At 50.9% G+C, this 23,007-nt stretch overlaps 1 protein-coding gene across 2 annotated transcripts; it reads right to left on the reverse strand.

Moving 5' to 3' along the window:
- Nucleotides 1–5,983: 5,983 nt before the first annotated feature.
- On the reverse strand, nucleotides 5,984–22,623 carry HNF4A (hepatocyte nuclear factor 4 alpha). Of its 2 annotated transcripts, none has more exons than XM_065645681.1 (10): nucleotides 22,503–22,623; nucleotides 18,655–18,829; nucleotides 16,714–16,808; nucleotides 14,157–14,263; nucleotides 12,018–12,173; nucleotides 8,730–8,817; nucleotides 8,059–8,214; nucleotides 7,541–7,777; nucleotides 6,777–6,899; nucleotides 5,984–6,126 (listed from the first exon to the last, which is right to left on the reverse strand). In XM_065645681.1, the coding sequence occupies exons 1-10, from the start codon at nucleotides 22,621–22,623 to the stop codon at nucleotides 5,984–5,986; spliced, it is 1,401 nt and encodes a 466-aa protein (XP_065501753.1). The 2 variants fall into 2 exon arrangements, with proteins under 2 accessions (XP_065501753.1, XP_065501752.1); XM_065645680.1 differs by having other exon boundaries at nucleotides 18,655–18,832.
- Between the last annotated feature and the right edge of the window lie 384 nt (nucleotides 22,624–23,007).

Raw genomic sequence — 23,007 nt, forward strand, 5'->3', positions numbered from 1 at the left:
TTACTCTGAACTGAGACAGGGGTTTCCCAGTCTTTCACGGCATTTCGCGGTGCCCTTGCATGCTGGAAGGAAAGCAGCTCTCTCACAACAGGAGGGGTCCCTGGCAGGATTAGTCCTCACGGGGGGCTGTGAAGGTGCTGCTCAGGGACCTGTGTTCCTCACCAGCCCCTTCACAGCAACGGCTGCAGCGTGGCTGAGCATGTTAGAGCAGCAGAAGCATTCGGTTTTGCTCCTGCAGGAACCCAGTTGGTAAGTGGTGTGGGATCCTTTCCAGGGGCAGAATGAGGTAACTGCTGCTGCTCCCTGGGTTGGACTGGGAGCTTTTGCTCCTGGAGCTTTCAGCCTGGTGCCCGTCACAAGCTCTTATATCTGTGGGAAGGTGTGAAGCAGGGTTGGGTGTTGGAATAACCCCTAAGCAATATCTCAGGCACTTGCACAGCCTCGGGGTGAAGGAATGAAGCTGTGTGAGGGGAGGAGAGGGAGAGGGAGAGGGAGAGGGAAAGGAGAGGGACAGGAGCCACATGCAGGAAATGATAGGATTTCAATGGAAATGTAAGAGCCTGCAATGCTGGAGCTGTCTCCACTGCCTCCTCCATGGGCGTGCAGCACAGCAGGGCTCCAGCATGCTCTCCCAGGTGAGAAGGTGCCACTCTAATCTCACACCCTGAGGTAACTTTAAGAGAGGGCTGAAAAAACACATAAAAATGAGGATCCCAATGGTTGTTCTCACCTGTGCCAGAAGCGCTGTAGACCAGAGTCCGGGATTCTGGGTCTGGCACTAAGGTTTCTCTTTGGTGCTTCTGCCCTCAAGTTTCTTTTCTAAGTTGCTTGCCATCTTAGATGCTGCATGAGCTGGGGACCTCTGCATCTCTCTAAGTGAACCTTTAAGGCTTTGTATCCTCTGCCGATCAGCTCTGAGTGGATCCCAGAATATGCGTGAACCAGTGTGCTTCATGTCAGTGGTTAATGATAATACCAGCCCATGGACAGAATTAATTAATGGGTGTTTCCAAGGCACAGTGAGGCTTTGGAGAATCCTGGAGAGGAACAGAGAAGTGTATTATTGAGTTACTTTATTGTAATGATTTTCCTGGTCAGTGAGGGGGAACAGGTTGTGTTCCAGCCAGTGCTAACACCTCAGTTGGCAGCTGCACTGAAGAATTCCTGTCCGTCTCGCGATGCTTTCTGCTGTGGGTGTCTATCTGGGTATGTCCTTCAGGCAGCTCTTGCACTGCTTATTGCCCCCGGGGCAGTTTCTAGGAGGAGGCAGGGAGTCATAACAGCTCCCTTAGACCAGAGTCATCTGGTGTGGGATCCCCTGGGCTCAGGAGGGCTCCCTGGTGTTCGTGTGTCACTCCAGGTCCGAAGCCAGAGTAAACCTTGGAAATACAGTTCCCAAAGCACCTTCCTTCCCAAGACCCAGCTTAGACTCAGAGCTCTTCTCCCCCTGGGCTTGAACTGGGAGCACTCTGTTGACCCCAGCAGCCTCTTCTGTCTGACACAGGACACTGAACGGAATGACGTGACTACAGTCTTGTTTGTGCTGAGCTCTGCTGCTCACTCCACACCTAACAAAGCTGACAGTATATTGCCATTTTTATTGGCCTGGCTGGCAATTTTTCAGGTCCTAGGTGTGTTTATGATCATCAGCGTCACACCTCAATTAGGAATGGGGAGAGGGATTTTAAACATACTCACACCTTACCCTTCCTCCTTTGGCCTCTCCAACTGCAAAGGGATGGTGCAGCGCGTGGCCTGAATTCCCAAACTGGTTGGTGGTATTTGCACTCAGCCTTGAGGGAGCTGGGCAGCCTGGCACAGGGAATTGCCTGGCTCAGCAGTGCCACGTTGCCGAGCTATCCCTGCTGCCTCTTGTTGTTCATGACTATCTGTGCCTCTGTGTGCGCACTTGCAAGTTTAATAGCAGCAATAGTTAGATGTTGGAGATGATATGCAGGCCATAAAACTCGTTTGCCATTCTTTTTTTTCCCCCCGGCTGAGATATGAAAGCTGTGGAAAAGGCTCCAAAGCCTGTTGGCTATTTCAGATGAAGGTTATATAAGGAATATTAAAAGAATGCATTTCATAATGGCCAGGAGACCTAAAAATACCACTTTCACAGATCTTTGCTTGGACATTGTGAAAAGATCTTGCAGCTGGAGATACTGCTCTCCAGGAAATCGTCCTTAGTCTAGGTTGCAAGCACAGAAGAGGACAGCAAAAACCTCTTGTGTCCAAAAACAACGTAAGGATGTTGTGTCTTAAAGGCCGATAGAAGCTGTCCTTAGGGCAGCCATCTCCTGTGACATGGGACATTGCCTGTGGGCTCCAGGGAGCCCAGCAGAGTAAAACACAGCCCAGGAGTGGCGAAACCTGTGTCTCAGGGTGATTCCAGGCTCAAGTGACAGAAGAGGTGAGGGTTGGGACTGAGGATGACACTCGAGGACAAGGTTGTCTCTGGGGCAGTTTGTGGTTTTTTTACCAAGTGAGCTGAATCCAGAAATAAGAAACCTCTTGTAGGGACTGCACTGATTTAAGATTAACCAGGTAAAGGGCAACCTTGATAGAGCAGTTCATGGGAAAGAATCCAGGAGAATTTACTGCTTCAAAGATTTGATATTGGAGTTTTTAGGGCATATACCCCTGTAAACCAACCGTGGGTCACAGGGCTCTTGTGGCAGGTAGAGGAGTCCTGGATTTTACTCCACATTAAAGAGAAGGAACTAACTCCTGTTCCTTCTCTTGACTGGACTAACCACTCAGTTGCTCTGTGTGTGCTGGGATAGGGCATGTGCTGCAACTGCCCTTGCTGACCCATTCAGACATTCAGCGATGGCATCAGGGCTCTGGATCGTCATGGGTGCAAACAAATTGAGGACACGCTGTCTGAGCTCTGACCTGTTATCCCGGGTCCTTGGCCCCAGAGTGGAGGCTCTAAGTGCTGGCTCCACATGGTCCTCACACGCAGCTCAGAATCTCATCCCTGCACCTCACACGTGCTGACAGCTTTTGCCAGCATGACTGTCACTGGAAAGCCACTGGATGTGCAAGGAGGGTCACAGTGCGAGTAGCAGGGTCGGAAATCAGGCTGCTTCTTAAGCCTCATAGCTGGGATGAGACTGCCCAGCTCGTTTCACATCGAGGGTGGGAGATGGGGGAACGTGAGGGGCATCTGCTGCAGATCAAAGTGGAAAATGCTGAATGTTGTTCCTCCCCAGGTACCTAATCTTTACAGCCATCTAGACCTGTCTCCGCTCTTCCCGTTATCTTCCTGGGCATGCCACAGCTGAGGGCAGGCTCCTGTGATCAGAAGTGCAGGTCATTAAGACTCTTCTCTGGTTGTCAGTGTATTTCTTCACCTTTACAACCAGTGACAAATTGACTTTCACTTTATCATCTTATTGTGCCCCGTAGGCTCAGGCTGCCTTTGGCTGCCCCTGCTGCCAGCAGTAGGTTGGCTGTGTGGAACCAAAGCAGAATCATCACCCCAAAGTGCTCAGAAACTACCTTTGAAATACAAGAGGGACTTAAAAATGAACATATTCGAAATGCTAATAACATATTTTGGCTTCCTTCACTTGGCTTTCAGAGCATGGTTACTTCAAGTCTTTAAGCTCCCTGGAATCATGAAAGCAAATATTTATTCTTCATGTTTGTTTTACTTCTAATGAAAATTGGGATTGTCATTCAGTCTTATGATTCCAGCACACATGGCTTCAGGACAGGCACCAGCTTACATGAGGCTTGCCAGGAAATAGTGACAGCTGGCAACAACATCAAACACTTGTTTGGGCTTTTTCCTCGATACGCATATGCTTTGTGCTCAGACCAACAGGGAGGTGAGCCCCTTGATTTAAAATAAATCCTCCCAGAAGAAAGAAATCCATCTGTCTGGGAAAAGTTAGAAAATATTTTTGCGTTTATTTCTTTTTTCTTTTAATGTATACAAACTCTAGTGAAGAAATATTCCTCTGTTTCCATTGGAAGGCAGTAACCAGCAAAAACTGATGTACAGTATCAAGGAATGCTTGGTGCAAATGGACCAAAAAGGATTCCCCACAGAGTATGTCTATGTGCAGGAAAAAAAAGTTGCTGCAGTTGGAAAAGACAGCCTGGTTATTATGGGGTTTTTTGCATTTAATCTCCCAATTATAAATAATCAATGTGATTTACAAAATAATTTACAGAAAATGATTGGATTCATCATTGCAATAAATTACTCAGTACGATGCCACCAGCGTTGAGAGACGATACAACACTTCCGACACCATCAGCGCAAGGCGAGGTGTTTCATTTTTGCATTGGCACTCAAGGGACAGACCTCCAGCTCCTCTGGCTCAGATTTGTCCCCACCAGGGACCTCCCAGCAGCTGTGCTTCCACCAGCTTCACCAGTTCCACCAGCACCGCGCACGGTCCGTGGTTAGTTAGAGCTGCTGTTGCCTTGTGCTGCCAAAACTGACTCAGGCCTGACGCCGTGCAGGGCTCCGTGAGCCCCAGCCCTGCCGGCACCGGGAGGCGAGCGCTGGGCACGGGACGGCTCCTTTCCTGGTTCCAGCTGTAAAGCAAAGGTCAGACCTGCGGGGTTTTGGCACAGACAGGCGCAGAGAAATGGGGACTGTGGCAAGGAGGGTGCAGAGCCAAGGCTGGGGCAGACCCAAGGGGCTGGGGCAGACCCAAGGGGCTTGGGCGAGACAGGGTCTGTCCTTGACCTCTGTCGTTCTTCTCTGCAGGACTTGAAGCATTGTGGTTTTGAGGTTGCTGCCCTCAAACCCTCTGAGGTCTGAAGGAGCCATAACAAATTCTTATCATGTTATGAAGACCTATAAATCTGTTATCAGCCACTCTAAGCTGAAGGAGTGGCACTGGTCTGGACAAGTAGATTATGTGGCATATCTTAGCATTAAAGCTGGGTCTGAACTGAGATCCTGGCTCATGATGCTCCCAGCACTTGGGCAGCCCAAGACCTTGGTCCAACCTGTGAGGCTTGGGCTCTTCTCAGCCTCACAGGTCCCTCCCATTCATACGTCCTTCCCGCGCTCTTCCTTCCAAACAGGCATCCAGTGATCTTCTGACTGCTGAGAAGCAGTGGTGCAGCCAGTGATATTTTGGGCAGTGCTGCTCACCGCCAGCCTGTACAGAGGTGACCCTGTTCCATTAGCCAAAATCTCCTGAATCCCGCGGTCCCCCAACTTCTCAGTCCAAGTAGCAAGGAGGCAGTACGTGGTGTAAGGGAAGGATTTGGCAGTGGTCGCTTCTCTGAGCCTTGTGGTGTGAGGGCAGTCATGGCACAGAAATAACAAAACCCCTCAGAAGGCAGAAGGATTAAAATAGTGGAGAATCCTGGTGGGCCAGGCTTTGCTCCAGTATCAGCTGAAAAGATTTGTTAGACCTGGCTTGAGGGATTGGTTTGCTGGAGGGTGACACCATGCAAAAACCTGGGACTAGCCAAGGCTGAGGAGTGGTTCTGCCAGTGCTGCCTGGGCAAAACCAGTGTTCTTTACCTGCTGCGATGCTCCTGGGGGAGCTTCCATCTCCTTCAAGTTTGGCTGGACTGGGGACTATCTGGAGAGCTGGCATGGCTGCGGGGGAAGCCCTCCATTCCCACAGCACAGAGGATTACTTGTTCGCAGGGTCTGGTGTGTGCTGAACCAACACTGAGGGGTGGCAATGGGGAACAGCACTGTCCCCAGCCAGTCACTGCAGCCTCTCCACAGCGGGAGGCAGAAATCTGGCCCTTCTTACAAGGACAGAGGGTTTTAGTAAGGCTTCAACCTTAGTTCTGGGTCCTGGGGCTGTCCGTGGCATGTGCTGTCTGTAGCCGCAAGAAGACAGCTTTTGGTGGTGGTGGACTAGTCCAATAAGCAAGTCCGTGTGTTTGCACCCAAGGACCCCTGGATGGCTTCTCTTTTCACAGTGACAGAGTTAATTCAGGCTTTCCTCGCACACAGTCTTCTAAACGAGGCCAGCGGGTCTGCAGATTGCTAGATGACCTCCTGTTTCGTGATGGCGGGTTGCGGGATGGAGGTGGGCTGTTTGGCCATGGTGGCAATGGCTCCCGGTAGCAGCTTATATTGCTCTGGCCCTGAGCCTGCGGGTGGAGATGGCTGTGGAGTTTCTGGAGTAGCTACAGAAAGAGAAATAAAATTAGAAGACTTGACAGCACTGGGATCTGCCCTCAGTTGTGCCAGGTTCAGGTCTAGGCAAAGCAAAGGCTCTGTAGCTTCTGTGTTTGCTGCAAGGCAGCCCGGACACACAGCACGGTTAGATGCCCTGAAGAACCACAATAACAAACACCAAATGAGGGGAGCTACTGGCATTTTGACCTGTACTGGCCACTTTTTTGGTCAGCTGAGGTCATTTCAGCCTAAATTCCCAAGTGGTGGTCCCATGTGGTGGGGGTGGTGAACCAGATTCTCCTGTGTTTTTGCAGAGGGCAAAGTGAGGTGTGTTTGAACCATTCAAGGGAAGCAGAGCCTTTCCGCTGATTTCAGCAGATGCTGGATGGAATCATTCATCCCCATGTTTAAGGGCTGTGTAAAAGCTACAGTCTGCCAGGGAACATCTTGTTGAATCAGTTAATCTAGCCTAATCTAATCTAACCCAACCCACCTCTCTGTTTGTCTTTTACTTCTTTCTGCATAGGAATTTCTCACACACTCATTATCAGATACTCTGCCTTGGATAAAAATTTCCTTGCAAGGTAGAAACTACCTCCACAGGCATGATGGAAAGCTCTCAGTTTCTCCTGGGAGCTCTCTGTCTGGCAATACTCACACATCTGCCCATTGTGCATCTGAGGAGGCATTGTGTTGGCCACAATGACGTTTGTTCCGAGGTTCTCCTGGATCAGATGAGGGTGCAGGGGGTGGTGAGCATGCGGCGTTTCACTTGATGAGCCTAAAAACATATGACATTAGTTGCCATGATGACAGAAGGAGACAGTTCAGATGGGCAGACCTGCTGCACCGAATTGTCCAAGGCTTTGTGCATGATCAGCTTGTACATGTGTGATTGGAGCACACCCGTCCCGTCGTCTTCTGTGGATGCCTTGGGCTCACTAACCCCTGCATTTTCTCTTACATGGGATTGTATTCCTCTCCTCCTGAGTCACACCTCCACATAAAGAATAGCACAGTGGAAATTTTTCATTTTGTTTTGTCCCATTAGATGCTCCCAGTAGAATATCTGGGTCACTCTTTCAACCCGAGCTTTCAAACCTTTTTGCTTTGATGACTCCCTTCTGACACAGAGGAAGATTAGTGAGATGGCCGGCTGGGGGGAGTTTGGAGGTTGCACAGTAAAGCTTGTCTGCATGCAGAGGGCTGGGGACACCTCTGTCACTAGATGCACAGGTAATGCATCTCTCTAGGTGAGCAGAAATGGAGGACCCTTTGTTACTACTGCCAGTGATGGGGGAGATGATTTTGTGTGAGTCAAGGGCTGACCTGCATACAGGCTCTCTCCACCTTTTTCAGGTTGGAAGTGATGGCTATGGAGGTTCTCAAGGCGATCAGGGAGTAGGACCCTCAGGTACTCACCTCCCAACAGCATCTCCTGCAGCAGGTTGTCGATCTTAGCCATGCCGAAGAGCTTGACAAACTGGATCTGCTCTATCATCTGCCAGGTGATGCTCTGCAGCACGGGCAGCAGCAGCAGCAGCTCCCCGAAGCGGCCCCGCGAGTCGTACTGCCGGTCGTTGATGTAGTCCTCCAGGCTGACCTGCACCTGGTACCGCATCCTCTTGATCTTGGAGGGGTCGCTCAGTCCTTTGGCATCTGAAACAACCCACAGAGCAAACTGTCCAGGCTGCTTCCCTAGGAACCACCCTTCAGTAATGGCATGAAGTCCAGGCGCAGGCTGAGGTGAGCTGGGTCTGATTATCTATTGTCTGCTGTAATGGATATTTTTTTCTCTGCATAGACTGACTTCTCCCCTCCTAAGAACAGTTTGGCCCAGAGAAGAGACCGGGGGCCTTTCCACAACTCCGGGCCAGTATTAGTCAGCGTAACCCAGACTAGTCCCCTCTAATGGTAACCCATAGCAGGCTGGAGCATACCTGGGTCAAAGAAGATGATGGCTTTCAAGCAGGCGTATTCATTATCATCTATCTGCAGCTCCTGGAAGGGGAGGACCAGCTCATCCAGGATGCGGATGGCCACGCGATTCACCTCCACCAGTTCGGGGCAGTTCCGTGGGATGATGTGGTCATTTCCTTTGGACAAGCAGCACAGAGACCGTCGCCTTGTCATTGCCCAAGGCTTCTCAAGGGTGCCAAGGAGTTCAAAACCCAGGTAACCAACGCTGAGATAATCTTGAAGGTGGAAGACTTAAGAAGATCCTACTTCTGCCCCTTCCCAGGCTCAGCCCACCAGAAATGCTGATCTGTGTTGCCAGAGCAGCCTCTCCTTACTCAGGAATCACTCAAGCGAGGACAAGCTGAGCAAGGAGCGAGAGCCTTTTCCTCAGTCACACCACAGCCTGCTCACACAAACTGGGGGACACTGTGAATGTTCATAGTCCCCCACGTTTGCCACATGTTGTGGCCTTGATGTGAATGTCAGCCAGGCCTAGTTGCACCCAAAGGTTTTGCTAGGCTCGCTACAATACAGAAGAGATCAACCCACCCCTCTGCAAAAATTATCCCCACAAACATTGAACGACCCTCTCCTTCATCCCAGCAGGGAAGCCTCGCAGAAGCAGATGGGCCGGGAGCAGAAGCACACTCACCTAGCAGCAAGACATCCTTGAACACCATGGACCTCTTGGCAGCTCCCAGTAGCAGATGTTCCCCTGCGTGTGCTCGCAGCAGCGCTACCTGCAAGGGCAGGGAAAAGTTATTTGTGTGATGCAGAGACAAGGCTGTGATTTCACCTAAGCAAGAGGGAAAGCCCATCATTCCTATACTGCACTCAAGGATGGGGAGTGAGAGCCCCTCTCCAGTCACAGTCAGAGTAAGAGGCCAAAAAATTGTTTGTTCCTGTGTGTAAAGAACAATAAATCCAGCAGAACCAATAGATAATAGACAGCACCTGAAACATCCCATATTCATGGCACATGTCATGAGCAAGGCCACACTAGACTGTCCCAGGACCTCAGCAGTGGGCTGTTTGCAGACAAGGCAACTCCTTCCAAGTGCAGAACCAGGGACCGTGCCCCAGCCTGGGAAGTGGGGAGGAGTACGATCCACTGCTGTGGATGGTTCCTGTCCCCCCTGGGCTGTGGGCACTTGGGCCAGGGAAGCCAAAAGGATGTTTTTCTGCCCTGATGTTAATGATTGAAGTGTTTCATTTTACACCCTCCAGTGGCTGCTGAGAATGTTCTGAATCTTTTGCCCTCCTTTGGTTAAAAATTTCAGAGATTTGGGCAGAAACAGAGTTAACAATTGGACAGCCTGACACAGAGGCTTCTTAATGTCCAGCCAGGAGCCTCTGCTGGAGAAAACAATCATTAAACATTAATGGAGAGATTCTGAAAAGTGTGGCCTGATGGGAATGGTCTCTTTTTCCAGTGTGCTATCCCTCAGCACCTGACAAAGCCAAGAGAAGTCCTACCCTACCAGAAGTGCCAGGAGAGTGTCACCTGAAGAAGAGAGCTCTGGTTAGAAAAGATGCTGATGTTTGAGAGAGGGATTATTTTTTTGCAGAGGATGAAAAAGAGTTATGTAAAATAAGCAGAGTGGAGGTCCCTGCAAAAAAACTACACACACAAGATGCTGGGGAACCTTTATCTGTATGCCAAAATCCAGCCTCTATCGCTACACAAACATGGGTGGATGTGTCAGCCGAGCTGCTTGTTGCTACCAGAGCTGCACAAAACTGAGCTTTCCTGTCTGATGAAACTTTGAGAAGGATGGAAAAACCATGGGTCCCAGAGGGGAGCAAAGCCTTCACATAGAAATTTCCTGCCTAAGGCAAATTCATGAAAGCTCAGTTTGGTACAAGCATTTTTGTTTCTGTAAAATTTGCTTGTTTGAGCAGGGTTAAAGTAAATTACTTGAACAAGGCAAAACCATCTCATTTGATATTTGTTCTTGCAGTGATCAACCTGAGATATATATCATTCCATTCTGAACTAGGATAAATATAAAAGTTGTAACACAACAAAGTAGATCTTTAAGTTTGAAATGAAGTGGCTTTGCCTCACCAAACCTGGTACTTTGACGTTTTGGTGAAGGGGAAGAATGAAGGGTTAGATACGACCTTTCCTATAAAAGTGTTGGCAGAGATGATTCATTCTCAGGCAACGTTTTAATGGCAATGTAACAGCACTTCCTAACGTTAAATGTTCCCACTGGACATATCTTGACTGGCTCTCATGCCCCTTGGGCAGCTGCCTCGCACGTAGATTTGTTCATTCCTGCTCCCTGGCATTTCTGTCCTTCCTCCTGCACTCCCCTGAGTATCTGCCGCCTCTGTTCTCACACTGTCCTTTGATGACACAGATGTCCTTAATTGATTAGTATTAATGCAGTGCAGTCTTTCCTCTCAAGCCCTTCGGCACAGTTTGGGAACTGCTCATGATGGGGGATGGCTGGTTATAACAGAAGATCCGTTTCAGTCGAGACGAGCCTGCAGAGTGTGCTGAGAGCAGTCTCTCCCCTGTGGGAAGGCAGGGTTCAAACAACAGCATCTTTAGGCTTTGTTTTCTTCTTTGAGAAATTTTGTGGCCCCACAATTGTAAAATGAGCTCACATGGAAATTGCTGTAGTTTGCGGAGTTATTACCCGGGTTTACTGCCGCTGTTCCAGATGGCACAAGGATGCAGTGGGTTAAGCAGAGCTGCCCCGAGCCTCCACTGGGCTGCAGCATGTTTGCTGTGTAAATGTCATTTGCCACTGGAGTCCATTTTGGTTTTCATCATTTTTGACTTGTATTTGCCATAGGAGTTTAACAGATTTCTTACCATTTTAAAAAAAAACATAGGACTGGCATGCAATAGAAAATAAGGTAATATGCTCCTGTGTTAACAGCACTGAATTTCCCAGGGCTCTGTGCTGCTGGTGATCACCAAAGAGCTCAAATTTAGGATTTACGGGAGTTAGATCAGCTGCATACTCTCACTTGCTGGATATCATTTTTCTTCATGATATAAAAATTATGTCTAGGTCAATAGGGCTGGAGACTCATCCTAGCTGAAGAGAACACATACTAGTTTTGTGACTGTACACTGGGCAGATTGGAAATGCATTTCTCTCTGTGACGTGAGGACCGTGCTGGCCACTGCCAGAAGTGCTGTCCCTTCCCTCTGGATCCTCCCCACCATGCACACGTGCTGTTCAAGGCTGGGCACACATCATGTCCTGCAACATCTGCTGCAGACCTCTGAAATTTAGACTTACACAGGAGACTTCTCCTTGTATGTCTTTGAGGCTGCCCGAGATCCTGCAGTATAGTTTTACAGAGGATTTCAAACTCACTGTGCTTATCCTGGTTATGGAATCAGCAAATGTCATTTTAGTAATTTGTGCTAAATGCAAATATATTTCTGATTTTTAACTCTGAAGAGAGATTTCCTTGTTGCCTTGGGAGCAAACTAGTGTTTAGTTTCAGTGATTCCACACCAGGAGAATGGAAACAAACATGTCTCCGGGCAAGAAGCAGAAAGAAAGAGAGACAGGCAGATTTTGTTTTAAGCCTTGAGCAGACCTTAGGCTAGAAATCTGTTCTACTAAGTCTGATTACCCCAAGTATTTCGATAGCACTTCAGGTTTTCAAAGTGCTGCACAAACTATAATTAACAAATAATTGACTGATAGACCCATGCAGAATGCACACCTGATTATGTACCTAATTTCAGCTCAGCGTTATCACGACTGTGCTCATCGACTGATTAGCTGCACATACAAATGGCCTGTGCTGGCATTGTATGGATGCCGTTCCCAATCAGCCGCAGCGGCCAGGATAACAGAGCGAACAATGCACATTTGCTTTGAAGGTCTCAGCTGCCTGGCTCTCGTTCTGCTCCCCGCTGCCTTCGCCAGGGCAGAGCGAGGTGGGGTGGCTGGGGGGGACTCGCCTGGTCATCCAGGGGCAGCTCACAGAAGGCAGGGATGTACTTGGCCCACTCCACCAGCACCAGCAGCTGCTGCTTCATGGATTCACACACATCGGAGATGTTGGCGATCTTCTTTCCTCTAATGTCTCCGTTGAGCACAGGAACTGGGGATGATATCTGGAAGTTGAAACAGGGTCCTTCAGCTTTCAGTGCCATGAAGGAAACACAGACAGGGAAATCCCCGGCCCATGGGTTGTGCTGATGCAGACTCCAGCATCAATAATTACTCTTTTCTCCTGCACACCCACCCCCCAGGATATGTGGCCCACACAACTCATTTAAATTGAGATCAACTTGGGGACCTGTGAACATGAAATGCTTCAGAGCTGAGGGTGTCGATCATCTTGGTAAACTCCTGACTTGAATAGACTGGAAAGAACAGAACAAAGGTTTCTAAAGCCAAGGTCTTCCTCCCACTGAACAAATATGCCCAGTCAAGATCCAGGAGGGAGCAGAGGGGCTTGTGGGACAGCCAGCCTCACCAGTAACAAGGACATGTCCACCCAGTGCTGCTGCACAAGCTACTTGGTCCCACCAAAGGGCAGAGAACTGCTTCCCCGTCACCCTGCTCCAGGGGCTCTGCTTCTCCAGTCTGAGTCAGCATGAGCAAGAAGGGACCATTTCCTTTGCAAAGGACAACCCTGACAAATCTGCAAGTCACACAGAGCTGGAAAGAACATCTCCTGAAAACCAGGCACCCAGCTCCTGCCCGGTTCTCATGCATAGCTGCTCACCCAGCTCATCGAAAAATTTGCCCTTAGTCACTACTTTATCCTCGTGCTTCTGTAAGCAATTAACTCAAGCCCATCGCTGCCCTCCGCCTGCCCTCGCTGCTCTTGGACAACATCAGCTCTTCCTTCCCTGTTCCTGCCAGCGTTTTCAGCTTGGATCCTGCCAGCCTCCCCAAGGAAATGGAGTTCAAATGTCACCCGCATTTTTTTTTTCCAGGTTGCATTACCTGGAAGCTTTCCAGCTCTTGAGCTATTATTGAATAAATAAGATCGTAAAAATCTCACCATGTATTACCCTAATCAGAGAGCCCGGAAGGCTTAGCAAATAAATAAAGAGATCTGAGTGAGTGACCTGAGATCTTGGAGAAAGCAGCTCCTCAGCAGTATCTTGTTCTAATTAGCCAGGCACATAAAAGTTACCAATTACCACGCTGGAGCCTGCCTTGTTTAATGAATCCCTCTGTGCTCTGTGGGAGAGCAGAAGCTCCCCTGGGTTTGTCGATGGTTGTAGTTTTTACCAGCAGACCCTGCTCCAGACTTACATATGGTCCCAGTGCAGGACTCAGAGTCCCGGAAATGTCCTTCCCTTGTCGATCTGGTGACTTGAGACCTCTTTATCTCACACCTCTGGGAGCAGCACTGATATTATTTTTATAGGGTCTATAAATATATTAAGGCCTGCGTAGGATGAGGTGAGATGTGGGATGAGATTGGATGTGCTGCTTGTGTACAGGATTGGCCTGTAGCCCTTGTGGCGAGGTGGAGGTGGACCTTGCAGCCTGACCCAAACCTGGAGCCCAGGGCATGTCCTGTCCTGTCCTGGAGCATCTGAGCATCTCCCTTGACAGTCTTCAGGGTAATGTGTCCCTTGAAGCAAGGAAGAACATGGACTGGCAATCCAAATCCCTCTTCTGCTTGTGGGAATGGGGAATTTCAAGCAAACCCTGAAAATAATATCTGCATAAAACAAGCGTGAAACTGATTTCTCGTGAAACTGTGTGAGAAGCCAGAATCCAAAGTTCCTAACAGCTGATGGGGAAGGGAGGCTCGTGGGAGGCCAACCCCTCCGCTGGCTTAGGTGGTTGCAGGTCCTTGGGTTTCAATGATTCTACCCTATTTTCTTCCAGTTCTCCAGCCTTCATGTGTCCCATCAAAGCAGAACAGATTGTTGCATATTATTACAACTGAGTTCTGGACCAAGGAGCATTAAAGGGCTGGTTTCAGGTAACAAATGCCTTTGAAAAACCAGTGTTGAGTTGGCAGATAGGTTACTTAGAAAAGACGTGGTAATTCGAAGACAAAATACAAACCGGCTCTACTGACCAGGTAGTGCCTGATGCTTTTGTATTTGCCAAAGAAGAAAGGTTACCTGTTGTGCCAGGACTTCTGCCTGCAGCAAAACATTGATGGAGGGCAAGCTGCTGTCTTCATAACTTGATCTCCGGGTGCTGATTCGGTCCCGTTCATTTTGTACAGCTGCAAGAGAGTATTTTGGCTGAGCTGCAGGTCATTCATGGTGACGAACACCAAAAGCTAGTGCTGACTTTTGGCGTTCCCCTTCGCAGTGCTCGGGAGCACGTCCATAGCTGCAGTTTCGCAGCTCCCCTGCCCGGCAGAGTTGCAGCGGTGTCTGGGTTGTGACAGGATGCCCGTAAGAGCTGACTACGGCTGGTGGTTCTGGTTTCACATTCGCTTTATTAGGCTTTCCTGGGACAGGGTCATTTCAGAGCCCACACACCTAATTCAGAGCCTGTGGGGTTCAATGGGAAAGTTTCCTTTCAAAGGGTGTGGCTCTTAAGTGTTTGAATTTCAAGATATGGGGTCTGAAATGGTGGCTATGCTCATGCATGCAGCCCAAAGCTTATGTGTGAAAGAGAGGAGTCGAGAATCTGCATGGCTGCTTTGTCCGTCCACACGACCTCTGTGAGCTCTGTTTGGGAAGCTCTTGCACTGGGTAGGTGCAGTTGGAAAACTTTTGCCTAAGTTACAATAAAGAAAGAACTGCAGAGCAGCTCCTGCTGCTCTATCAGAGCAACAAAGTTCTCTCATCCCTTATTGTAGAGACAGTCCCAGGACGGGTTTGACCTCAGCGTGCCTCCCTGCTTGGTGTCGTCTTGAGGACTTGGGCTTTGAGTCTGGAGGTGGCAGCAGCCAGAGCAGAAGCTGTAGTGCTGAGTGGGAGGATTTGCCTCTCTGCCACGAGGCTGTGAGCTGGCCGCAACTCATCACGGCCATGCCAAACCATCGGCTCAAATAAGGTATTGATCGATGGCAGAGGAGACAGAACAGTCCCTGCCTTAGGCTGGTGGCTCTCTGGATTGATACGTTCTCAATGTATAAATCCACCTGATAAAAAGCAATAATGAGGCTGGGCCAGATGAAAAGCCCTGCAGTCAGCGGCTGTAAATAGGAGCTCTCAAGGTTATGCTGCTTGTTATCAGTAGCAGGCCCCCGAGTTCAGTCACGCCATGATGTTTTCCAAATGTTTGCTCAGTATTAGCTGGTCATGCACCTAATGTAACTTCTATTGAATATTAACAGACAGCAGCAAAGCTTTGGGTATAGGATGAGTGGGTGCCGTGGGGAGAAGGGGATTCCTATGTTCTTCAGGAAAAGTCAAGCCAAGCAATACCTCATCTTCTTTAACAAGGAAGAAATGTTCCTGCCCAGAGATGCAGGCCAGTGTTCCTGGGCAAGCTGCCCAGGTACCGCTGGTACTTCCCTGTTGCCTTCAAGGACCCCTTTTCTCCTAAGTTTCTCTTCAAGGGAGTGTGAAATGGGGAGAGCACAGGGTTTAATTTCTCTACATGGAACAACAGGGCCAAGTGCCTCCTGGTTGTCCCTTTGCAGCCATCAATGGGGTGAGCTCTGCGAGGTGCTGTCAGCTCCTCTGGGCTGGTCTGGGCAGTTTGTCCTTCCACTAGCAGTGGGACCACCAGCAGGACCACAGCAGTTTCCTTGCCACTGTGAGTGCTCCTGAGAACCAAGCAGGGCTAGAGAAGGGTGAATCCTGTCCCGTCGTGTCTGAGTCATGGTGACCCGCCAGGGCTGCAGAGAAGCAGGGGAGTGGTGGGGTGAGCCTGTGCCATGCTGGGGGTGGGTATCTACTTGTTTCATGTGGAGTTAAATAGCCAAAATGCTCCACCTTACTCTGCGTCCTTTTCTGCTGTGGCTGATGTATCAGATAGTTTAAAACTAAGCTCTCTGCAGAAGGTCAGCAGAACCTATATGCACATTAGGGAAAAAAAGGTGCAAAATGACAGTTGGACCTTTGCTGGATTCACCCACCCAGCTGTGGATTTAGCGGTGACTCTGGGGCAACAGCACTTGCAGCAGTTTTCCCAAAGTGTTAACAGATTTCCAGACCTTCTTTGAAGTTTCTGCTTCTGACTGATGTTGAGAAGCGTTCCCAAATTTCTCGGATGGCCCAGCTATGTGGGAGCACAGGTGACGTGTGTAAGTGCAAGTGAGCTGTAGAGCCCTGGGTGTGACTAGTGTGTGCAAGCAGGGGCAGTTCTGAGACACAAGCATGACCCTGCAGCGCTCTTGTGGGCTTGTCTTTGCTGGCATTTTAGAGGTGCCCCGAGCAGGGGCCCTGACATTGAATTTGGGAGCAGGCAGGGCCCCCATGCCTTGCCCTGAACTGTTGGGACGATGGCTGCTTGCAAGGACTTTGCACAGGTGGGAATGGGCAGGTTGGGCACATGCAGGGCTCATGACTGGAGGCCAGAGCTCTCCCTAAGCCCTCCTGCGATGGGGTCTGGATCTGTGCCCAGGAGAGCGCTGCGGAGGGACAACGGGGCTGGGATGGCTGCTGAGTGTGCACATGGCAGGGACTGGCCTTGGGCTGCGAGGGCTTCCTCACACAGATGCAGGCAGCGTGACGGCTGCTGGGGGGAGCGCGGGGAGGCCACAGCGTCACCCACCTTCCTTCTTCATTCCTGCTCGGAAGCACTTCTTAAGCCTGCAGTATCGGCACTGGTTTCTTTTGTCTTTGTCTACCACACACTGCCTGTTAAACCTGGGAAGAAAGAGAGGTGTGAGGAGCAGCAAGACCAAGCCTGAAGGCAGGACAAGACAGAGCACTAGGCTCCAAGCTATGCTCAGAGCAGGTTCCCAGAGGCTCAGCCTTAAAAGGGAGCCCCAGCCCATGCCATTTCCACGCTTACTTTAACCTGAGGTTTCTTCTTTGCACTGAACATCTCAGCCCTCTGCTCTGCCTCTGGATGTTCAATAGGGATGGGCCAGAGCTGGCAGTCACATGCAGGAGCTTGGGCTGCTGGTCTTACCACTAGGCACACGATGCTCATGATGGATTAACAAGCCCCAGAGAAGTTACAAGTGTGAGCCAGGAGGGTCAGAGCCACGTTGGTAACCTCCATTGTAAGTTAGATCCCAATTAGAAAGGAGGAAGAATGCACTTATTCTGAATAAAAAAGGGGTAGAAGGTTGTTCTGGAGCTAGCAAAGTTAAGAAGTGGATTTAAGTCCCTGAATCTCTCCAGGGCTGTTTTGGGGATCCAGTCAGGTTGCTTCTGACCTCTGGGCAATGTCGCTGGTGTGCAGATAGCCCTGCTGTGCTTCAGAGAGGAGTTGGGAAGCAACCAGCTCCTTCCCTCCACGCTCATATCACCAAATCCATCACACATGGCGGGGCAAACACTGATCTTCCGTGTGTGTGGCTCTTGCATGCAGCGCGAGCCTGGTGGCCATTTGCAGCATGAATTTCACTTGTAAATTTGGTCTAATTTACTGCTGATTGATCGAGCTCACAAAGTAAAGGCAAAGGCGTATGGAGCTGGGAAGGGGCTCCCAGCCATGCCCAGTTCTGTAGCTTTTGAAAAGGCTTGTTTCTACTCTACTTTTTAAAGCCCCGAGCTAAGATTTCACCAAATGGATGTCTGAAAGATGCTTTTTAAGCATTTCTATAGCATTTATAATATAAAAGCCCTAGTCTTCAAAGAACTGGGCACCTTGGCTTTTCCCACTGGAGCTGTGGGGAGGGGCTCCCTGGGCAGCCAGCCTCAGTAGCCCTGGGGTGCCAGCAACAATGTGCTTTCACATGCTCTCATAAACCTGGGGTTTCTTCCTGTCACTCTGATTTTAGAGTCATGTTGCTGTTCACACTCTCCAAGTGGCTGTCAGGCCATCAGGAGTAACTCACTCATAAATCCAGAGTGATTTAGACACTCTGAGCTGAGGATTCCTTGGTCTCCTCTGCGACTCTACGTGTGGGTTGCTCAGAGCAGGGAGCAGGCAGGTCCCAGCCACCGGTGGCGTGGGACAGCCGTGGGCTGCCACCACCCACACAAGGTGCAGCGCATGAGCTGCAGGAGCAACACGGGTGTCTCATCCTCAGAGATGTGCACGCTACACTTGCCCAGCTTGTTGCTCCTTAGATGTTTTTTTAATCATGTAACAAGCAGTGACAGCATTTTAAGTAGATGGCAGAGGCACTTTGTGATGGAGAAGGGGTGGGAGGCCACTGAAGTGCCCCCAGGGAGGGTGCGGGGTTTGCGCTGCTCTCAAGGTGCTCAGCTCCTGTAACAGGGCTTCCCCCCGGCAGCACCGTGCTTGCTGGCCGCATCCACGGTTGGCCATATCCATTTGCAAGAAGATGTATTTGGCCCCTAAAGAATGGGCTAAGACCTCCCAGGGTCTTTCCCCGGTGATCACTGGCGGGCAATCCCAGAGCAAGAGTGGTCTCTGACCCTTCCCAGCCAGGGGATGAGGTAAGGGAAGGTGGTGGAGGGTACAAGAAGGATGAAGAAGATGAAGGACCATGCTGCTGCACTTACAGGGCTTTGCCTTTCAGCTGCCAGGGACTGTTTTGTCTCATCCACATGCTTCTGTCCCCTCTGTCCTTACCTGCAGGAGTACATGTGGTTCTTGCGGACACTCCTCCTGAAGAAGCCTTTGCAGCCATCGCAGCTGGAAGCCCCGTAATGCTTCCCTGTGGCGCGGTCCCCGCAGATGGCACACAGCGCGCTCACCCCGATGCTGTTGGAAGTGTTGAGGTTGGCTGCTTCTGATGGAGATGTGTCTGCTTGGGGAAGGACACGGGAAGAGGACAGTGAGACAGACAGCCAACATTTCCTAACTCAGTTTCCAGTGAGAGACTTGATTTTTGGAGGAACCAGGCAGCTGCAGCCAGGCTGAGCAGCAGAAGCAGCTCAGAGAGGTGTGTAAGGGATGGTGGGTGCTCTGAGTGTCTTAAGTCATTGCATTTTGAGTGTGCAAAAGCCCCTGGTGTGCCAGGGTGAGACAGCTCTTTCTAAAGGCCTGACTCCACCAATGCCTTCAGACTAAGCAGAAACCCGTTTGCAGGAGTCACAGGACAGAGCCAAAATTCCTCAGGGATTTGCAGACGCTTTGGGCTGCAGTAGCGTGGCCAGAGAAAAAGTTGGCCCAGAGTTAAAGCTGAAGTATTACAGCTCAGGGTGAGAGGCTGATTTATTAGAGAAGTGTTTGTGTTATTTCACCAAAAGAGTGCAGGACAGCCCTAAGCAGACACTTAGAGAAACAAGGTGACCAGCTCCCTTTGCTGGAGAGCCTCTGCCGGGCGCGGAGCTCCAGCCTGCACGGTGGTTCTTCAGGAGAACAAGACTTCAAGTGCATGAAAAACTCGAATTACTTCAGCTGAACAAATCATGTGGGCAAACACTATCCATGCAGGGAAGGACTGATCAAGCTGACCCAGAAAGAAAGGGTGACGCTATAGCGTGGAGGAGGCTGTATGCTGGGTGTCTTCCACAGCTGAGACTGATGTGTCTTACAGTCCTTGTAGACCGAGTGGGGCTGGCACCTGCAGGGCTTTTTTGGGAGGATGGGGAATTGCAGCAGCCTCTGTAGGAAAGGGCATCTGAAAGTCTTGAAACCATACAAGCCCCACACTAAAACCCCTGCAGCAAGCCAAACAAACCTCAAGGCTGAAGGGATCAGCCCTTAATTCAGCTGATCTAATTGCCCCCTCCCATGCACATTTTCCTGGATCAGCATAGGCACATTCCCCTGCCTCGGTGGAAATCCCAGTTGCAAATGATACCCAAGATCTACAAAGTCATAGAAACCTGCTGGGATTTTAATACCTGAGCCTATCGGCCCCTGGTCTCTGGGTTTGGCAGGGACGCAGTTAATGTTCACCCCGGGAGGGCCACAGCTGCTCCCACTTGGCACCCAGCAGAAAGGGGGCTGGGTGCTCCAAAAGGTCTGGTCCCAACAGGGCTCCTTTTGGTTGCTGGACTGTGGGTGCTGGGGGAGGCCAAGGCATGGCTGCCTGGGGCAGGGCTACAATTTTAGCATTTATTTTGCAGAGAAAGGAGTGTTGCAGCAGTTGCTGCACAGCTTCCTCATGCCATCCCTTGGCATGAGTAACCTGGAGCGGACCCTGTGATCCCTGGCGGTGAGCTGGCATGGGGAAACCTCAGTCCAACCCCCTCCCTGGCTCTGGCAGCAGCTTTCCTTTCCCTGTCTGCTTTCTGTCTTTCTGATTCCTTGCGTCTCTCTGATATTTCTCTCCCCAGTCAGTTTGCTGCCTCTCTCTGTCCTTGCCTGGCATACCCTGTCCCACAGCTGCATTTCTGTGCTTGCAAAGCTCCTCTCTCCGCTACCAAAGCTCTGAGCTCCTCCCCAGCCCACTCCAGTCATCTCTCATCCCTGCGAGCAGTTTGCCTCCAAAAACCTCCTTCCTCCAAATGCATCCTGAGGGCTTGGCTAGATGGCAGTCATTCCAGAAGGGAAGTCAGATCTCCAGTTTCAGCTAAACACAGGACTTGCACAAGAGAGGAAGAGATGATCTGCTTGTAATCGCATTGCTTGTGTATCTGTGGCGGCCCAGGTAAATCCCTTTTTAGGAGTATATCATGCTGTTCTCAGGTGAACATAGAACAGGAAAACTGGCACCATTGTTGAAGCAATTACAACATCTTTTGTCTAATAGCCAACTGAAATGAAATTATTGCCCAGTGGATAATTTTCCAAGTAAGTATATTTTGTAGTGCCAGAAATGTGGGCTTCTGGCTGCTGTTGTGAAGTGGGTTTAGTGGGATTGATTTGGAATTAAGGTAAATAGAGGGAAGAAGAAATCCTACTTAAAATTTGAGATCTCACTTAGATACTTGCGTTAGGAGGACAGGAACACCTCAAGAGGTCCCCAAGCCTGTCTGGGAACACGGGATGCGTTTGGTCTGGGACAGCAGCAAACTTGGTCACTGCTGAGCTGGACTGGAGCTGGGCAGGGCAGGGACTGAGCTCCCCTGCTGTCCTCAGCCAGAAAAGGAGGCAGAGGTTTTACAGGCAGAGGTTGTGTGGGCGGCTGCTGGGGTGTCAAAGCAGCCCTTGGTCTGGGTTTGGGCAGAGGAGGAGCGGAGGTGTTGATGTCGCCTGATCCAGCTGACTCATCCACCTCTAGGGCATATTTCATGTTGCACCTGATCTCATCATATAAAATTATCGTGTCCCTCTGCCCCGTGGAGCCTGGATCTGGGGGGGCTGATTCACAGCCCCCCATGCAGGAGCCTCTGTGTGCTGGGTGGGAGAGGGACATGGTGCAGGGCGGGGGGCAAGACTTGGGCTTGTCCTGGCGGGTCCAGACAGGCACTGGTGGAGCCCAGGGGGGCTGCTCTCAGCCCTGAGACCCCTGGGTGGGTGGGAGCAGCCCCAGGGAGCAGCGAAGGAGCTGAGGCCCAGGGTGGCGGGGGGTTATTGCACAGCAGAGCCGCTTCGGCACCGCGGTGTCACATCTGTGATGGGGCAGAGCTGTGACCCAGAGGGGACCCGCACAGGCTGCGAGGGGAGAGCCCGCCAGTGCCCCAGCAGCCTGGGCGACACAGCGGGCAGGAGAGGGCTTCGGGGGGTCATTTCTGCAGCGTGCTTCGTTTAGTCATTAACCTCGTATTTAGAGAGACTTTAGGGGAGACTTGGAGAAGAATCTTCTGTTATCTCTGAGCATTTAATCACCAAGACTCCTTGGTCCCCAAATAGGTGGGCCAGGATTGCAAATCTTGGTGAGTTAAGTGTGATCCCACCCTCCTGAGGGGATGGGAATCCTTGTCTATTCTCACCAGGTCCCCTTGCCCCTCTTCCCGGGGGCTGAGCCTCCCGGCCCCGCAGCACTCCCAGGGAAGGGGGTCCCACCCTGCACCCCAGCACTGCCCTGGGAAGGGGCCTCGGGACATTGCTTCAATCACTTTTTGCAGTGATTTCCACCCTTGCCAGGCACTAAATGGCTTTCTGCTCTGGGAAAACCTGGTTCCAGCTGCTGCTGGGATGGGACTGGCGCTGCTCTGGAGCCGTGGGCTCGGTCTGCCCGGCGAGCCGTCAGCAGCTTGTCACTCAGAAACTTTTGGCTGCTCTTTTCTCTTGGTTGGGGTCTGGGGGTGGTGAAACCCACCTGTGCTCAGCCCCAGCCCTGGTCCCTGGGCTGAATGTCCCATGGGGACCTCTCGTTGCCCTCAGCTCCTGGTGTGCGCCCGACCCCGAGGTGTCTGGGCTGCAGGGCACCATCCCGCCTGCGCCGAGCACAGCATTGCTCCGCCACCTCTCTTTCTCCCCAGGGGAAGCTGAAACCCCCCAGTGAGCTGCTGGGAGCCCCTGGCTGACACCCGTGCTGTGCCCCAGCCCATCCCGGTGGCATTTTGGCTGCTGCCCCATGGACTTCTTGTCCTGCAGCCCCCAGCTCATCCCACAGCGGAGAGGAGAAGACGGAGGGGACTTACCGTTGCCCATAGCCAGCACCTGCATGTTCTCAAACTCCAGAGTGGTGTACGCCGGGTCTAGCGCTGCACTATAATCTGCCATCTCCATGTCTATTAGGGCTTTGGAAAGGCGCATTATCATCAGCAAACACGGGCCAGATTGTACCGATTCCCTTGTCCGAGGCTATTGGCCCTTCTGCCTCCCTCTGCCTTTGCTGCGTCCCCTATCTGTTGTCTTTTATTTCAAATATTTCTCTGAAAGGATTTGCTGAGCCTCAAGGCCTATACTCCCCAGAGGGGTGGAGGCAGGAGGCAGGGGGTTAATCTTTAATCATCTCACCCACTGCCAAACGCTGCTAAGCTCTTTTTTTTTTTTTTTTTGGTGGAGCAGCAGTGATTCTTGTTGACTGTTTATTATTGAATCGCAAGGCACTTTGCCGATCCCGGCTCTGGGGCGCAGGCAGGACCGCGGGAGCAGACGCTCACCAAGGAGGGCACACCTTCCTTCCCGGGCTATTGACCTTGA

The sequence above is a fragment of the Caloenas nicobarica genome, chromosome 15 (assembly GCF_036013445.1).
Source record: "Caloenas nicobarica isolate bCalNic1 chromosome 15, bCalNic1.hap1, whole genome shotgun sequence".
Classification (NCBI taxonomy): domain Eukaryota; kingdom Metazoa; phylum Chordata; class Aves; order Columbiformes; family Columbidae; genus Caloenas; species Caloenas nicobarica.